Source organism: Copidosoma floridanum, unplaced genomic scaffold (assembly GCF_036245765.1).
Source record: "Copidosoma floridanum isolate Cflo_tuat_1 unplaced genomic scaffold, Cflo_Japanese_pri ptg000006l, whole genome shotgun sequence".
In the NCBI taxonomy this organism is placed as follows: domain Eukaryota; kingdom Metazoa; phylum Arthropoda; class Insecta; order Hymenoptera; family Encyrtidae; genus Copidosoma; species Copidosoma floridanum.
Window position 1 is genome coordinate 22498246 of NW_028321883.1, and position 15806 is coordinate 22514051.

Sequence of the window (15806 nt, forward strand, 5' to 3'; positions counted from 1 at the left end):
CGTCAGGGTAGTTTTGTTACCACGTTAAATAGAACTAAAGATTAATTATACTTTATAACAACAGTTTTCTTTTTGTAGAAATGAATTAATATTAAAACTGTCAAAGTTTTGCCATATAAATGCTTGCATCATCACAACTATCTAGTTAGATCCTTCAAATATTACCCGCAGGTAACTATGTGTCCATAAATGCATTTGTTGCGGTCGAATTGCGTCCTGTACACGGTATCAGGTAGTGGTCATTACGGTCGAGTAGCGTTTTGTTACTAAGAAATTTATGGTGAAATTATGCCCTCGTCAATGTATTACTAAAAAACAATACTATCCTAGACTACTGACCACAGAATTTTCACCAACAGTGTATGTATAAATGCGTTTAATTTCTAATAATTTTAATCCCATGTTTTATTTTATGCACCTTATATTTTAAACATTACGGATAACTGATCTTCCTTGTTTCATAAATACTTTCCGCATACGTAAGCTATGGCCAACATAAATCACCACTCTTTCACTGAATCTCTCTCTGAAATGCTCTCGACGAAATCCTTTTCAAGTCTAATGAAAGATAACAATTTTTCTCTCTTATAATGTACTTATGCATAAGGTACCTAATCACTGTATAAATACGTTGTTTTATTGTTGGGTAATACTAACATTTACTATAGTGGTTACATTTAAATATGGTTGGTGTTTGTTCATTTGCAAAGTCCGTGAAATTCATAAAATGTCTACGAAAGATTCAACTTTTTCGGAGAACTTCGTGTCTTCATTCTAATGCAGCTCTTCTCAGCGCGAAATACAACAAACTCTTCAAACAACGGCGGAAAAGTTTGCAGAAACTCAGAGAGGGATCCATCATACTTTGCCCGGCTCAAATGTTTCGTTTCCAACTAATTACGACGCGCATCACACAGTCACATGGGCGTTCGGGCAACCGTATACGCGTGACTCTCGCATCTTCGGAATCGTCGTGTGTTGGCAGTCTTCCCCTCCAAGCCAAGAGAAACGATGGAGAGGCGAACAAGGGGTGGCTAATTAAGGCGGAACTAATATCACATCCCCCAGCACGGCAAGGGTGGCAAGAGTCGGTAAATACTTGGAGCGCGTAAGTACCTTCAAAGGAGCACACGGTTTCCCGCCTGCGATGCCTACGGCCCAAAACTCCCTTCTTCTTCCTTTCTGGTATGTGGGTGTATATATACTCATTGCCTCGTACATATGTATACGTATTTTTGCTCTGACTCTCGTCTCGTGGAATTAGCGAATCAAATTAGATGCCATATCCCGAGCGCTCGACCTCAAAAAGTGTGTGTATACACGTGTACTCCGCAGGCTCGAGTGTGTTTACGATGGAGTACGGGTATACATTGAAACCCGTGAATATTGGACCAACTGCGGGTAACAGTTTTCCTTTTGATCTGACTCGACGGTGATATTTCATCTCCAAGTTCAATTTAGCATTTCGACGCTCGTTACTCATCGCCTTGTATTAATCATCCGAAGATTTGGTATGTGTCTCGGGGCTGCTGGCGTCAGCTTGGTCTCACCGATCGACTCTCGAGCCAGTTCAACTGTAGTCGAGGTGCACACGTGATGATTTTTGATATTCTGATGGTTGATTAATTTACCTCAAAAAATATGGAATTGAACAAAAGTGGATTCATATAGATGTAGTTTTTGTTTCGTGTCGAGGAAGATTAGGATCTCACACTTTGTCCACATTTGGATTCGTTGAGCTTTGAGCTTTAGAAAAGTAATGAGTTCAAACTTATGGTTTTTACCATAAGACGAACAAAAAGCCACGTCTATAAAATATTTCAAAGTAATCTTTCATGACCTACTTTGGAATATTTAGAATAGAAGAATAACTTATCGTAATCAATGAGCTTTTATTTGCAGTGTAAGTCCTTTTTTCCTATACTATTTTATCCCACGAGCAATGGAAAAGTAAATATAAATTACAGGAGAAAAAAAGTCATAACTGACAGCCGTTGTGTTCGAGTGCAAGAGAATGAGGTCAAGATTATTCTTCCATCGTTTTCCCTCTATCACCCTTGGACTTTATGGAATATGTGTAGGATGTCACGCCGATACCGAATCACTGGCTCTTCCTCGAGTCATGAATTCCGAAAATACTCGCACATGATGATACAATTCGGGAGAAAACAATCAACTTCGCATCGACCGAAACAAGCGAAACAAAAAATGAAATCTTTCCATGCGAAAGGGGCAATATACATTTCGCCGAAGGACAAAAATCGATCGGTTCCTCTAATTCCGCGAGTTTTCCGTGCCACTGATCACAGCTCGGATTCTTTTTTCCCTCTGCTTCCAGCGGTGCACGTGGAAAAAAAAAAAAACACTCCACTGCAACGGCCGAGTATTTATTTTCAGAGGATAGTATAACGACCACTGTCGGCGGAAACAATTAGCGAAAGGGACGAAAACCCGAGTAAATTCAGCCAACCTATCGCCGACAAACGAATTACCACGAGCACTCGCGCAGAAGCAAAAGCTCATTGAACCAAAAGTGTGGGGAGAGTATTTTTCCCTCCCAGCCTTGATGAGCTCCCAAGAAGCTGCAAACGCAAGTAGCAACGTGGAGGAAGATGAGTTCATTAGCAAGCCATCTCGTCATCCCGAAACGCGAGAGACGGAAGTACGAGTGCGAGCAAAGTGATTTTAATTTTATTGTCGTTTCAAACAGCTACAACTGTGTATTAAATCCCCTAGGGGGGGGGGGCTCCGGAGTTTGTTCCGTTCACCCGGGTTGACCTCGCAGGTGCGAGAGCTGCTAGAATTCCGTCACCCATCGTGTTGAAGCCTCCGTCGACTGCGTGCATTGAATTTTGAAGACTGTCGGCATCAAACGTGGACCTCCGAGAGCCCCCTTTTTCATTGAAAATCTCGAATAAAGTGCTCTTTTTGATGGTTAAATGAAATTGGACCTCATTTCCCTCCAGTTTGAGTCGAGGAGAATCCTGACAAGTCATAAAGTCGCTCATTGGGAAATTTAATATTAAGAGCATCGAGTGCACGAAACGAAGCGCTCCTTGGGCAAATTCTTGTAAATATCTGAATGGAGCCTTGTTAACGGAAAGAGCACCATCGAGCAGTTTCTTTTCACATCGATACTCAATCAGGCTCGCTTCGACACAAGGAATATTAAATTTTGTCTTCGCTTCGTGCTTTTCCTCTTCGAGAGCAAAGTTCTACGATTTTTAAAAAACTTACGTGCAATTGTACGGCTTTTGTGCGATCGCGAGATGGAGTATTTGATTTGTACGTACATGTTTGTGAACAAAAATAATAATACCCCTGTTTCTGTATTCTTTATTCTTTGATCCAAGTCATCCTTAAAATTATTGCAACCGAGCCCATGCATACTTATTAATTTACGTAATGATTTTAGTTTATTTTGAGGATTTTTATCATACGACGTTTTGAATAGGAACGTTGGAGTTCTGATACAGAGTGAAATAAAGTCTCAACTTGATGTACGATATTAGTTTCATAGCCCACCCTTCGGCATTGGACTCCTAATCTTATTAACTACAAAGTACATGTCACATGGGACCGCGTTAAATAATCGAATTCGTGACAGTTTCTAAGATGCACTCCATCGATGTATCAACAATTTTTCATTGCACGTTAAGTACTTGTTCTTTTATATACAAATGGTTTTTTTTTTTTTTTTTTTTTCAACTGCATCTAAATTTAACTGTTTGCATTATTTCACGCGCTCATTGCACTATAGTAATGGATCCTGAGTTCACAGCCATCAAGTGGAGGCTCTCAAAGTAACCGTACTCATGCGAGTTTGTAACGTTTTAAACAAAACAAAGCCGGTACTGTTGTAAAACACCTTTATTGTCCACCTATCCTTTTCTACATGAAACATTTATCCCCATAGTCGAAAGTAATACTTATTCAAAATGTAAAGCACATGCACAGTTCTCATCGGCCGTACCCAGAGTGATCGTTTCCACCGTCATTGTGGACCTCGGCGAAAAATCCTCCGTGGGGATCTGCGTAGTACTTGACGTGCCTTATGTTGCCGCCGGGCTCGTGTATGTGGTACTCGCCGTGAACTTTGTCACCTAAGATACGCAATAAGAAACGAGAAAGGGAAAAAATTAGCAAGGTGACAATTACCAATTATCTTGTCAATAAGTAGGATATTGTTGTACTTTGAGCTGTGTTATTTAATTTTTCTTCGTTTACCACTTAGAAATAAGAGAAAATCAACGTGAACTTAGTTTTAAGAAAGAAAATACGTAAATTTGGTAACGATAAGCCGCAGAGTCGTGTTTTTGGGTACACTCATCAAAGATATACAAAGTTGTTGATAGGGATTGCGTGAGACCCATGGTCCCTTGAAGAAGTTACGAAAGAACGAAGGAACGCACTTTTAATTTCTTTTCATCGAACCTGTTGACAAGGTTCAAAGTATCGTCCAGCTTTTCCAAACGAGAAAACTATTTTCTTAGCCCTTCTTTCAGGACGTGAATGCATGAGCTCTTTATTTTATACAACAGCATATTTCAGGATTGCACGTTGGTAAAAAAATTCTTTTACCATCTCGATGTTCCGAGTGTCCGTGGAAGTCGTGAGTGTGATGGTCCTTTACGCCGTAGGAAAACTTATACTTGGGATGAGCCCTGTAGTCGTGGTACTTGTGACCATGTTTGTCCTTCCAGGTGATTTTTGCGTGATGTCCGTGAACCGGACCATGAAAGTGCTGGAACGAGTGGGCCTTGTGCTTCGTGTCATGGTGACTCCGCTCCTCTGCTGTAACATGTTTTGCACTTAACATTTAACGAACAAACTGACTCGAGAAAGAAAACTGGCTAAAACTTCTTTAACGTACTCGTCGAACTCAGTGATACGGAGAAACACCAAAATTTATCGTTACTTCTGCATAAAATGTGCAGACTTCTATTAAAAAGATCCTCTGACGTGACTTGTAAAATGACTTTTGCGCGATGGCTACTTTAACGAAAATCCCTTATTAAATATTGGCTCGACTGTCGGCCAAAGCGGTAATCAGACCTCCATCGATGCAAGGATATTCCATTGCAAACGAGGTTCAAGCAAACTCCAGTCTGGAGGGAAGGAAAAAGAAAAAATGAGAAATAAATCGAACCTTGGTCCGCGTGCTCGTCGGCGCATGCAGAAACGACAACCAGGCAAAGGATGAATACCTGGAGGGAGCAGAAAAATATAGTAGAGCTAGTCAGTTATTGCGTTTTTACAAATAAAATAGCTTTGAAAGGACAGGGGAAAAAATAGCGAGAAGCAAATGAAACTCGGAACGGAGCTCTCGTAGGGCTTTGATATCGCTAATTGTTTCGTTCATTATTACGGCAAAGGGCGCGTATACGGAGAGAACAAGGAGCAAGCACGAGAGCTGGGGTATTAAATATAAACGGCGAGTGCACGGGTCGATACTTGAAACAAAAAAAAAAAAGACAAAAAAACATAGAGAAAGAGAGTATCCATACGCGACGTGTATTTCATTCGAGCGTTTGTAGCTACACGCGCAGCGCACCTCGTAACTAATTCGCGTACAGACACTTTTATTGCCCTCGTAAAGGATAACTCCCTCCTGCCCCCGAAACACCGGCCGTATGTGTCCCCGACGCGTAGCTACAGCTAGACCGAGGAATTTTTAGTATGTTTTATCGGCCCGCGCGTTAATTTTTCTCTATTTGCAGATTCGAGCTATAGCTGCCTGGCTGCGAGGGTAGAATTTCACGAGTGGAAACCCGCGGACGACAAGGAAGAGACCGAGGACTCTTTTTTCACTTTAATGAGAAAAAAGTCCGCCAATCAGCAAATTTACCTTGTACATGGCGAGTCTTTCCACCGTGGGATGCGGGAGGGCAACTGGAAAACTCCGATTGCCGCCGAGTCTTATATTTCCGCGGTGCTCCCGTTGTCCGGGGGAGACAATAAAAGCGTACCCCTCGTAATAATATTCGCGGGATTGATTTCTTCACCGCTGGCTTTTAATAATGACGTTTGCCCATCGCGGGTATATCGTTTTACGACGCTGCTCGGCAAATATATACATTGGGCTCGTTTGGTGTAGGACAATTATTGCGATAGGAATAACGTTTGTATGAAAAAAAATAAATAAAAATGTTACCTGCACATCTCGATTCCCGGATTTGGTTTTATACGTCAAATTTACTTTTCACCCTTTTCATATGATATCAAGTGCGCGCGTTGAAACGCAAATCAAAAGCATTTTTATGATTTAACGATGCTTTCGAAAAAACATTTTTTTTTTTTTTTTTTTTCAAATACAGGGTCGAGAACGCAGTTAAAAGCAACTACATGGAAGAGCTCTCAGAGTTGGATTTCAGTTTATTTGCGCATGTAATTTCCGTACGCACCACAGAGGCCAGTCGATGGTTTTTATGAAATGTTATTTTTCAGGCCAAGCGCGGCAAATGGTCCGTGGCTGATTCAAGTTACGCGATCGCACTGCGATAATTACTAAAAACAATAGCGACAGCGGCAGCTTTGCCATAGGCACGATCGGGTGTTGCACGGCAGTCTCGGGTGCGGGACAACTTTTTACGAGCACTATTTGTATAATATTCGAAATGTATCGGGGAGAAAGTCGGGCGTGTCCGTGCACTCGAGCGAATTTATCTATTGTTTATTTTTGCTCTCCCTCGTGTAGTCCCCGGTATCGTACGATGTTTTTCCACCGATACGCCGTTGTAGCGTTTATTAATTTTTCATGGGCTGATCGTGTGTACGTTACCTTGGCCAATAGTATTTCCTCGGAATGTAAAAGATATCACAGCTTTTGGCACCGCTCAAGGCGTTTTTATGGAGGAAAGTTACATATTTGGTTAAAATTGTCTCTTACGCAATTCGATGATATGATAATTCATTGTCAATGTATTGAAAAAGTGATCACTGAGGCAGTTACGCTGAGACCAAAGCAAGTGTCATTTATTTCAACCAAAGATGATTATTAAATACAGGAATCCAGGATAGTTGTCGGAAGATATGATAAAATTCAATACATGAAAGAAGACACAGTAGATCAAGAACGAATGTATAAATACTACGATCGTAGAAAGGAACAAGTGCTTAAAGTTGTATATAAAAAGCTGATGTAAAAATAGGACTACACCTTAGACAAATATGAATAATATTATATAAAAAGTTTTGTTTAAATGAGATCTTGACCACTCACAGCTTAGTATTAACTCATAAATAGGTATAGTGACGATAGCTAAAAGTACAACAACAACAAAGCGTGGCAGTGAAATCAACTCCCAAGACCCTCAGGCTTAGGTGCACCCGTGAGGGTGGAGCCCAACGCACTGTTAACTTGTTAAGAAAGCGCACAATTCATCGTTTTAATTAAAGAGGGAGTAGGGGATGTTCAGGTGGCACTGTACTGTTGTGGTTTACCCAAAATTATATTAGCAGAGTTTACGTGTTCAAAATACCGAATACCGCGTAAAGCTTATCTTAAGAGCGAATTTTCGCTGCAAGAATGTGCAAAAATATACCGGTCCACAATCAGTAATCACACAAAACATAGCCTTTGACACAGTTAGCTTATCTACGTCAATACTTGCGTATACGGGGTCCTGAATATTCAACGCCAAAGCTGTGTAGGGAGACCGAGTGTTTATTCACGCCCTCGTGGTTCGCTCATATACGTGGAAGCATCACTTTAATCAAGCCAATGAGTTTTTGTTCTTTTGTACCACTAGATTTCTATTGGTAGCTTACCCAATGTTACATTCATCCATTTCGGCTGATGTATTACAAATTACCAAATCTCGTGATGGGCGCACCCCTGAGCAGCTTAAATTTTGCATTGATAAGTTTACCGAAACAGATCACGAGTGTAATAGACAAGGTCGTAACCTGGAATTCGTTGGAAAAAATATTTGGATTCAGGTTTTTTGCATAATCTTATGCAAAATAATCTCCTTAAAATAATTTTTCATGTTACCAGATCTAAAAGTTTTTTCAAAATTGTTTAAACACATTTTTTCAACCAATTATTTAATGTTGAAAAAAATACGTAAATATTACTGAATCTGTAATAAATCCATGGTGATACTCTCTCAGTAATTAACTTACCTTTTGGGAAGTACAATATGATTGTACTCATTCAATCACAAGATATTATTTATATTGCAGCGTGTTGAGATGAAGTAACCTACGAAAAAGTATATCGTCTTTATAACTTCTTTAGAGATATTTTTGTCTGTCCAACTAAAAACTTTTTGTATACTTCATAGCTGCTCCATATTTAGGTAATTGTAAATAATATCATTTCATGTTCTAACTTATAAGTAATTGAACAAAAAAAAAGAACAAAACTTTGCATGGTAGCGTAAAGGTAAATAAAGAGACGATAATCCAGCATTACTTACTATATTAGTTTTTATACAATTTACACACCATAGGACAATATATTTAAAGTATTAGGTACAAAAAAGACTTAATCTTACATACATAATTACATATGTTACAAAGAGTTTTGTTAGGATCGCAAAGTCCGTCGTTTGTGCGACATATCAAGAATCAGAAAAGAAGAGGATCCATTTCCTTCTTTCTCCATTCATCATCTATCGACAGAAGATTAGTTTTGATTTTTTGCTCATGTCATAACACTGATAAGGACAGGTGGAGGTTAACGCCGGGATGAGGGACTGCTTGACCGATTCGGCTGACAATGGCGCTACCCAAGTCCCCTCCGTTGAATCTATCGTCGATTCTTTATTGCACCTGGAATAATTAAAAAATTATGTTTTACTGAACTAAAAAATCAGCTCTTGCAAAAAACACAAACAATCATCAACCAACAGTTCAAACGAAAGCTTTAATCATTTGAAACTCAAAACGTCAAACAGCGAATGACAGAGGAACTAAAACAAGAATTATGGGTGTAAAGGGTATCCTTACGCCTGAAGAGTAGGAGGTGCGTAGAGAGTCAAGGGATTGACGATCGGTGGCTTGAGCAGGACGACATCGACGCCGGACGAGGCAAGCTCGGCTCTGAGAGCCTCGGCTGCACCCTCGACTGCTTTGCGGGAGGCACTGAACGCCACAAGACCCGATCCAGCTTTGGTCGCGTAATCCGAGTCACCCAACAATATTATACGACCTGCAAATCGTAAACGGAGCGTTTGTCCGGACGCATGATTCTTTTACTCCGATTGTAAGGATACAACATTCTTTTTCGATAAACCACAACTTATATATTTGAGATGGTTATAACTTTGTGTGGATCAATAGGGAGTTTTTACCTCTCTTGGCGCGCAAAAGCGGAATGAAGACACGAGCCGTGCGCAGGGGTGCAACCAAGTTGTGGCGGAGCATTGATTCCCAGGCGGAGCTCGATTGCCTCTCGATGATTCCTGGCAGGGCCAAACCGCCCGTGTGCATCACTGCCCACAATCCTGCAAAGTAGGACGCCAACTAGGTAAGTATAAGCGAGGAAAAACAAACGGGGAAATTTGGGAAAGAGATCGCTCTTGTGGGGAGGATCAAGAGGGTGGTAAGGATAATCGCTGTACCCATAAAGTTAATTCCTTAGTATTTTCAATGCACATTTTTTTAAATCAATTTCCAGGGAAATGAGTTATCCAAATGATATAATTCGATAAACTATTGGAGGTAATATACTCCAACTGAAGTGACACTATCTGGAAATTTAGGTTCTTTGTGCCCCTTATTAAGGATTCAAGGTGCTTGACTCAAAGAACAAGCGTTTGATTAAATTAATTCTCACTCAAATTAAACTTGTCACTAAACCCGTGGAACAAGTAAAAATTGCAGTTCAAGGGCAAACAATTGATTGTTCATTGTTAAACCTGTTGCATTTATTGAATCGATCGATCATGTATTTATATAGTCTTTACCAATAATTCGCAAGAAACCAAGTTTGTATTAAATGCAACACGCAAAATGATTCCTCGGAAATTTTAGTTTAGCTTTTCCCAAAGCTCCATAGTTGGGCGATACGCGTTATCTGGTCCATCGTCTTCCCGCCCAACGACCGATTTGATTAACTCCAAACTCCACCATAAGAGCCTCACGTGCACGATAGGCCTCCCTCTTGCTCCTCTCCGTCCTTGTTTGACAACTCACACACCACAGGACGCGGCGTGGAGAATCCAATAGCAACTTACTAGGCTCGCTCCGTACACCCCAAAATGTCCCGGGTTCCTCTCTCGCCTCCCCCTCGGAGAATCGCGACCATAGTTCACGCGAGTTGGGCTCCGCGGCCCGTAGCCGGGGGCGGTCGGGGCGAGCGAAACCATCCAGAAAGTGATTCGAACTAAGGTTATTAGTTCAGCCGGTAAGCTCCCTCCCCTTCCTTTCTCGCTCGGTCCGTACAGAGCCGGTGGAAGCGGGGCAGAGAGGATAGGGGGAGGACGTGGAGCGAGCGCGGCTAGCGATTTTCGCCCCGGCTCTTAACGATTTATAGCGCCGTGGTGAGCCGGAATGCTTTGATGAAGCCAATAGGTGGAGGTTCTGCACATGCACGACCCCGGCAATTGTAACGATTGAGCTTTTGTGGGCGCGCTGTGCCGTTACCCCCTATTACCGTCGGCGAGCCGGTGTACATGTGTTGGCACAGAGGTGGAGGGTACGGAGTGGGTAAGCCGCGGCCGGGTTGCTAGATACATAGGGGGGGGGGGGGACGTTACTCCGTTAATCAGTTTCGAGTTTTGTGATAAAAGTGCATCAAACTCGAGTCGAGTATACCTGCCCAAATTTCCGCGGTTGGTGGCACGTGCATCGGGAATGTCCTACGTCTTAAAAGTTCAAAGCTTAACTCACGCATGAAAATTCTTCCATCTCATACCCATTCCTGCGTGCAATATCACAATGTTACGATGAATATTATGATAATCCCACTTTGTATATCTCAAAAGAAGCCCTTTTTCCGTCATTTTTTTTGCTAAATTTATGGAGGACATCGTATATGGAAATTAGTCCTACCAACAGCACGGTCTCTATATTTTACGGTGATGAAATTGATTTACACAATATATTCGTGTTGGTTTGAAGAATCAGTAAAAAAAATTTATTGACCCGGTTCAAACAGTAATAAAAAATTATCGGTATGTAGAGTAATACCATCTTCTCCAGCAGGAAGTTTGGCTCTGATAGCGTCAAGGCCGGCGTGCAGACTGTCCTCGCGTGTCGAATCCAGCTCCAGAAGGACGATCTGGCCAGTCGCTCGTGACTCCAGAGGTGGTGAGTCCTCGACGCTTTCAAGGTCCTTGGCTCTCTTGCGCTGTTGCTCCACGGCTCGCAAAATTTTCACGGCGTGCGAGTTGCCGTTGGGCTCCAGTAGTCCAGCAAATACCTGTGCACACAAAAATAACCATCAAGAAATACTCTTCCGTTCAACAATGGGCGTTTCAGTATAATTTATTGGATAAGGGTGCGAGAATAAAGCTAAATCAGCAACTCCCTTCATCAGAATAACGTGTAACCTTCTTTAAATGGACATCAGGATACTCGCTAAGCTAAATCTTAAGAATAAGCTTCCCCCAATAGATACCCATTTTTTCAATGATTCAGGCAATGTATGTAAGTTATCTAAAATAGGGAATAAATCGGATATTGTGAGCATAGAAAAATTAGTGAAAGTGTATACTAAATATCTTTATGAACCACCAGCTCGAAAAAATGAGCAAGAACAATAGACTCGGTGTGCCGGAAACGCGTTCCGTAGGAGCAGGTACACAAAAATCAGCTGCTTCTTAAAATTATTTTCAGACCCCCGATACAAGAGCTATATATTGTATTACTGTAGCGGCCAGACTCATTAAAACGTATAACTAGAAAAACAAACGGAGCACCGCATCGATACTCCAATACCTGACCTATAGAGGCACGTTCCCGATATCATTTGAAAAGAACGAAAAAACCCTCCATCAAAGCCCATGATTACTTAGCACTCGAGGCTTGAAAAAAAAAAAAAAAAAAAAAAAGAAAAAGAGAGATCGCGCATCCGTCCGATTGAAAGCAGCTCGAGAGTTATTACTTATTCAAAGGCGCGCCCCTCTCGCGCTAAATACTTCTGCGCCACGTTGAAAGAGCGTGACGCGCATTAGGAATTATTACAGAGAGGCTCTTCATTTTCAACGCGCCCCGTATCCCCCTTTCCCAGCACGCAATCTCGGTCACTGCTGCAAACAGTATATCCCCGTGCCCCCTCTCTCTCGCCCCTTCGATTAATCAAGCCGCGAATAAAGAGTGGGACGTGCCCAAGGACGAGCAAGTTGTCGTCGGCGTTGTTTGTCACCAAACATCAGAAGAGCTTGCAAAGTTTTACAGCTCCCGTGAGCACTGGCGCTGTTGTTATCCGCCGTGAAAATTATCACCGTGGCGGGATCGTCGCACTTTGCCCCGTCATAAAACTTTAATGCTATGCCGAGGCCAAGAGAAAGAAGAACAGCAGCAGCTTACGGACGTCTAGTCCATCCAGGGTGCGTTATGTATACGCTCCCATGGAAAAGCTCGGGGGCGCCGGTACGTACACTGCCTAAAGCTCCTCCCCCACCCCCCGCCAGTTGCCCCTTTTTCTCGTTTTCCCTCGGTCGCAACAGCCGGTTGTCGGCTTGCGCCTTTTGTCCTCCCTACATTAGTAATCAGTGCTATATATACAATGCGTTTTATCTCGGGCAGTTGGTGTGCACAAAGGGAGTAATACTACGTGACGAGCTGGTTGCTGCTTGTGCTCCGTTTTGAGCGCAACGAGCGCCGGCTTTGAATTATTACTAATTAAAGTTTAGTTGGTGGCGCGCGGCCTTACGGTTGATATTTCCCTGGTCTGTGATCGTTATATTTCAGCAGTGCGGGCGCGACCGGGCTTTTATTAGCGAGTAAAATGAGGAGAGCTGGTTGGCCGTTGGGGACAACAGCTCGACGGGCGTATGTTTGCGCGTTAATTTATCTAAAAGGGGCTTTTTTTCCGGGTTTATGTTGATCGCGGTTTTTACGGGGAGGGATCGTTATCGGGGGTGCAATCTACGGTTACCCGTGGAAGTTGATTCGTTCGTACTTGCAGGATTATTACAGCGAGGCATGTTGATATTTCCGATAAATTTTACCACGGAATGTAATTTATCAAGATAAACGATAATGTACGGTTGGGGAACCAGCCCTTGCTGTCCAACATAGATCTACGATTGAAATTGCAAATACTATTGAAACTCTTCTTGCCTACTCTGATATGAAAGAATTCGTATGTATTTCAGACTGTCCAAATTTGAGTGGTATATTTTTTGGGAAACATTTTCAAGCCACTCGATTTTTAAACAAATTGTACCTGCACATTTTTCGACCTAAATATTATTGGAAGGTCGTTTGCATTTTTTTTCCATGTTGTTACCAATAAATTTACTTGAGGATGATGGTTTTCATTTTTAATGCGATTAACCGATTGACAAAATATAATTAATTTTTATTGCCTATAAGAGATTGATGTCCAAAATGGTATTTCTGAATGCAATACAGTACAAATGGCTCCGTATGAATGTTCACTGAGCAATCAACACAGAGTTTATTCATTACTCTTTGATGAAACGTGATGAAAAACCATTTCCGGCGAATTTCGATGAAAATAATGTAAAAATGTTTGATCCTTTAACGATCCCCTGCCCTTTCTTTGTTTCGATCAAAAGTACCGACCAGCCAGGAAAGTAAAAAAAAAACTCTAATTGGTAGCAAAAGGTTCATCTGAAAAAGAGCCGTTATCCATTTTCACGTTAACGAACAACCCTAAGCAGTCTTTTGACGGGTATATTTTTCTCTTTCACGCATTTTTTTTCACCAGCTTGCCTAAAAATTATTCTGTAACTAAAAACTACTTTGAAAGAAAAATAAATAACCGAAAATTCATCAAAATGTTCCGAGAAACCAAAGACCTTAATTTCAAAAAATTGGTATTTTCCCTACAGTCCTTGAGCAAAATATGATTGAAAAGCTACCACGATCGATGCGAGTGTTGATTAAATGCGCGCTGTGCTCCACTCGCGTTTTGTATACTTCCTTGTAAATAGTGATCTCCGCTATTGCCTGACACACCCCCTGGCGCGTAAGCAATTTTCCTCCCCTCCAGTGGTCATACGCACCTTGTACCCGGCCTCGGACAAAGCGAGGGCGAGCTGGAGGCCAATGCAGGTGTCGCAGCTGGTGACGAGGACGTGGCGCTTGCCGTACATCTCGGCGTCGACGCTCGCACTGCGCGTCTGGCGCATCAGGTAGGCCAACAGGGCCGCCACTATCGAGCACAGGGCGAGGATCTGCAGGGCCAGCACGGCCCCTGTCTCTATGTCCATTTTACTCACTGTTCCGCTGCGTGGATGGCTCCTGCTGCGCTACCCTCGCCTTGTTTCTACCAACTGTTTGGAAAAAAAAAAAAAAAGGAAATTTGACAAGTTTGTGGGTAATAACAATAACTTTATTTTGCTTATATTTTTAAAAGAAACGTTTGTAGAAGGCAACATCGTTTTGTAGCTGTCATGAAAATCATCATTTATTCATCGCCTTTTAACGTAATGTTGGGCTAAGTAAGCAGATTAGGCACGACAACTAAGGTATTTCGGGAAACTTGCTTACAATAAATCAATATTACAATTTTTGTTGTTGTGAAAACGAACATTTTGGCCAAAAATCCCAGTAGTCTCTGTCATCAGCAATTGCTACAGCTTTTTTGAACCACAGGATCAACACTCATTACCGTCGAGTATACCTAGATACGAAACAACCGTGAAAAATCCATGTCCTGCTATGATTCTCAAATTACAAAAGGGAGGAGATAAGGAAAAAAACGCAGTGAAGGATGATGCTAGTCCGTAATTCATCAAATTCTCTTTTAAGGGTAGCTCCCGGAAGTTTGGAAATTCACAAGGCTGAGGAAAAAAAAAGGTTAGGGTATACACTACATCGCAAGCTCATTATCACTTTCCAAGCGCACTTATCGACTTTTTTTTTTTTTTTTGTCTGCGAGAGAAAGTTTTTTCTCCTCCACCAAGAAATCTTATTTGAAGATTCGGTATCTCTAGAAAAATTAACAAACTGATCGAACTTTATCCGACTTTACCTTTGAGTAATGATTTAATCAAGTAGTAAAAATAAGTGGTTGTTACAGATGGTTGATCTTCTGGAACGAAGCATAGAATCGTTGTGCCTCTTTAATTCTTTTCGAGTCAAGAAAATATGACCTGTTTTACATTTAAATTTTTTAAATTTATAATTCAGAAAAATTTTCACATCCCACGTTGTAAAAAAAGGTAAATGGTGTTATGAGAATATTTTTGTAAAATACAAAATTTCAATGTCGATACTGATTGTATAATGCAATCGATCGGGTGACTCAGAAATTACAAAAGCATTTACACTACTGAGCCAATAAACATTAAACTGTCAACAAAACCAGTGCCTTTTCCAAATTTATAGAGTACTACTACAATCACCCGTTCGGAATAAAACTGCTCACCCAAGATGTTTCATCGTCATCAACAGTCAAAGTAACAAGTTAGAAAAATGTATCCCTGGTTACACAACTACACCCGTAATCTTGTCAATCGCGACGGTTCCCGGCACACGCGTTACCCGCACTTGCAATTGAGTCTGTACGTGGTAAGGATAGCCCATCCGGTCCACCTTGAAGAAAAATCCATGAGACATAATAAGTGCTGGCCACGTAGAAACGCTGTGAATCTCGCGTCCTTCGCTCCTCCCTCAAAACGATACGTCATAGGCCATATATTTTTCCAAAGAGCCTCTCC

At 41.6% G+C, this 15806-nt stretch overlaps 2 protein-coding genes across 2 annotated transcripts; both read right to left on the reverse strand.

Annotated features, from left to right (window-relative positions):
• Positions 1-3960: 3960 nt before the first annotated feature.
• Positions 3961-4819, reverse strand: LOC106637390 (cuticle protein 19-like). The gene is made up of 2 exons (XM_089598796.1): positions 4582-4819; positions 3961-4103 (listed from the first exon to the last, which is right to left on the reverse strand). The coding sequence occupies exons 1-2, from the start codon at positions 4817-4819 to the stop codon at positions 3961-3963; spliced, it is 381 nt and encodes a 126-aa protein (XP_089454922.1).
• Positions 4820-8456: 3637 nt separating this feature from the next.
• LOC106637433 (D-beta-hydroxybutyrate dehydrogenase, mitochondrial) lies at positions 8457-14409 on the reverse strand. The gene is made up of 5 exons (XM_089598588.1): positions 14148-14409; positions 11140-11371; positions 9300-9452; positions 8956-9157; positions 8457-8778 (listed from the first exon to the last, which is right to left on the reverse strand). Exons 1-5 carry the CDS (start codon positions 14352-14354, stop codon positions 8619-8621), a joined length of 954 nt encoding a protein of 317 aa, XP_089454714.1. The 5' UTR covers positions 14355-14409; the 3' UTR covers positions 8457-8618.
• Positions 14410-15806: the final 1397 nt, after the last annotated feature.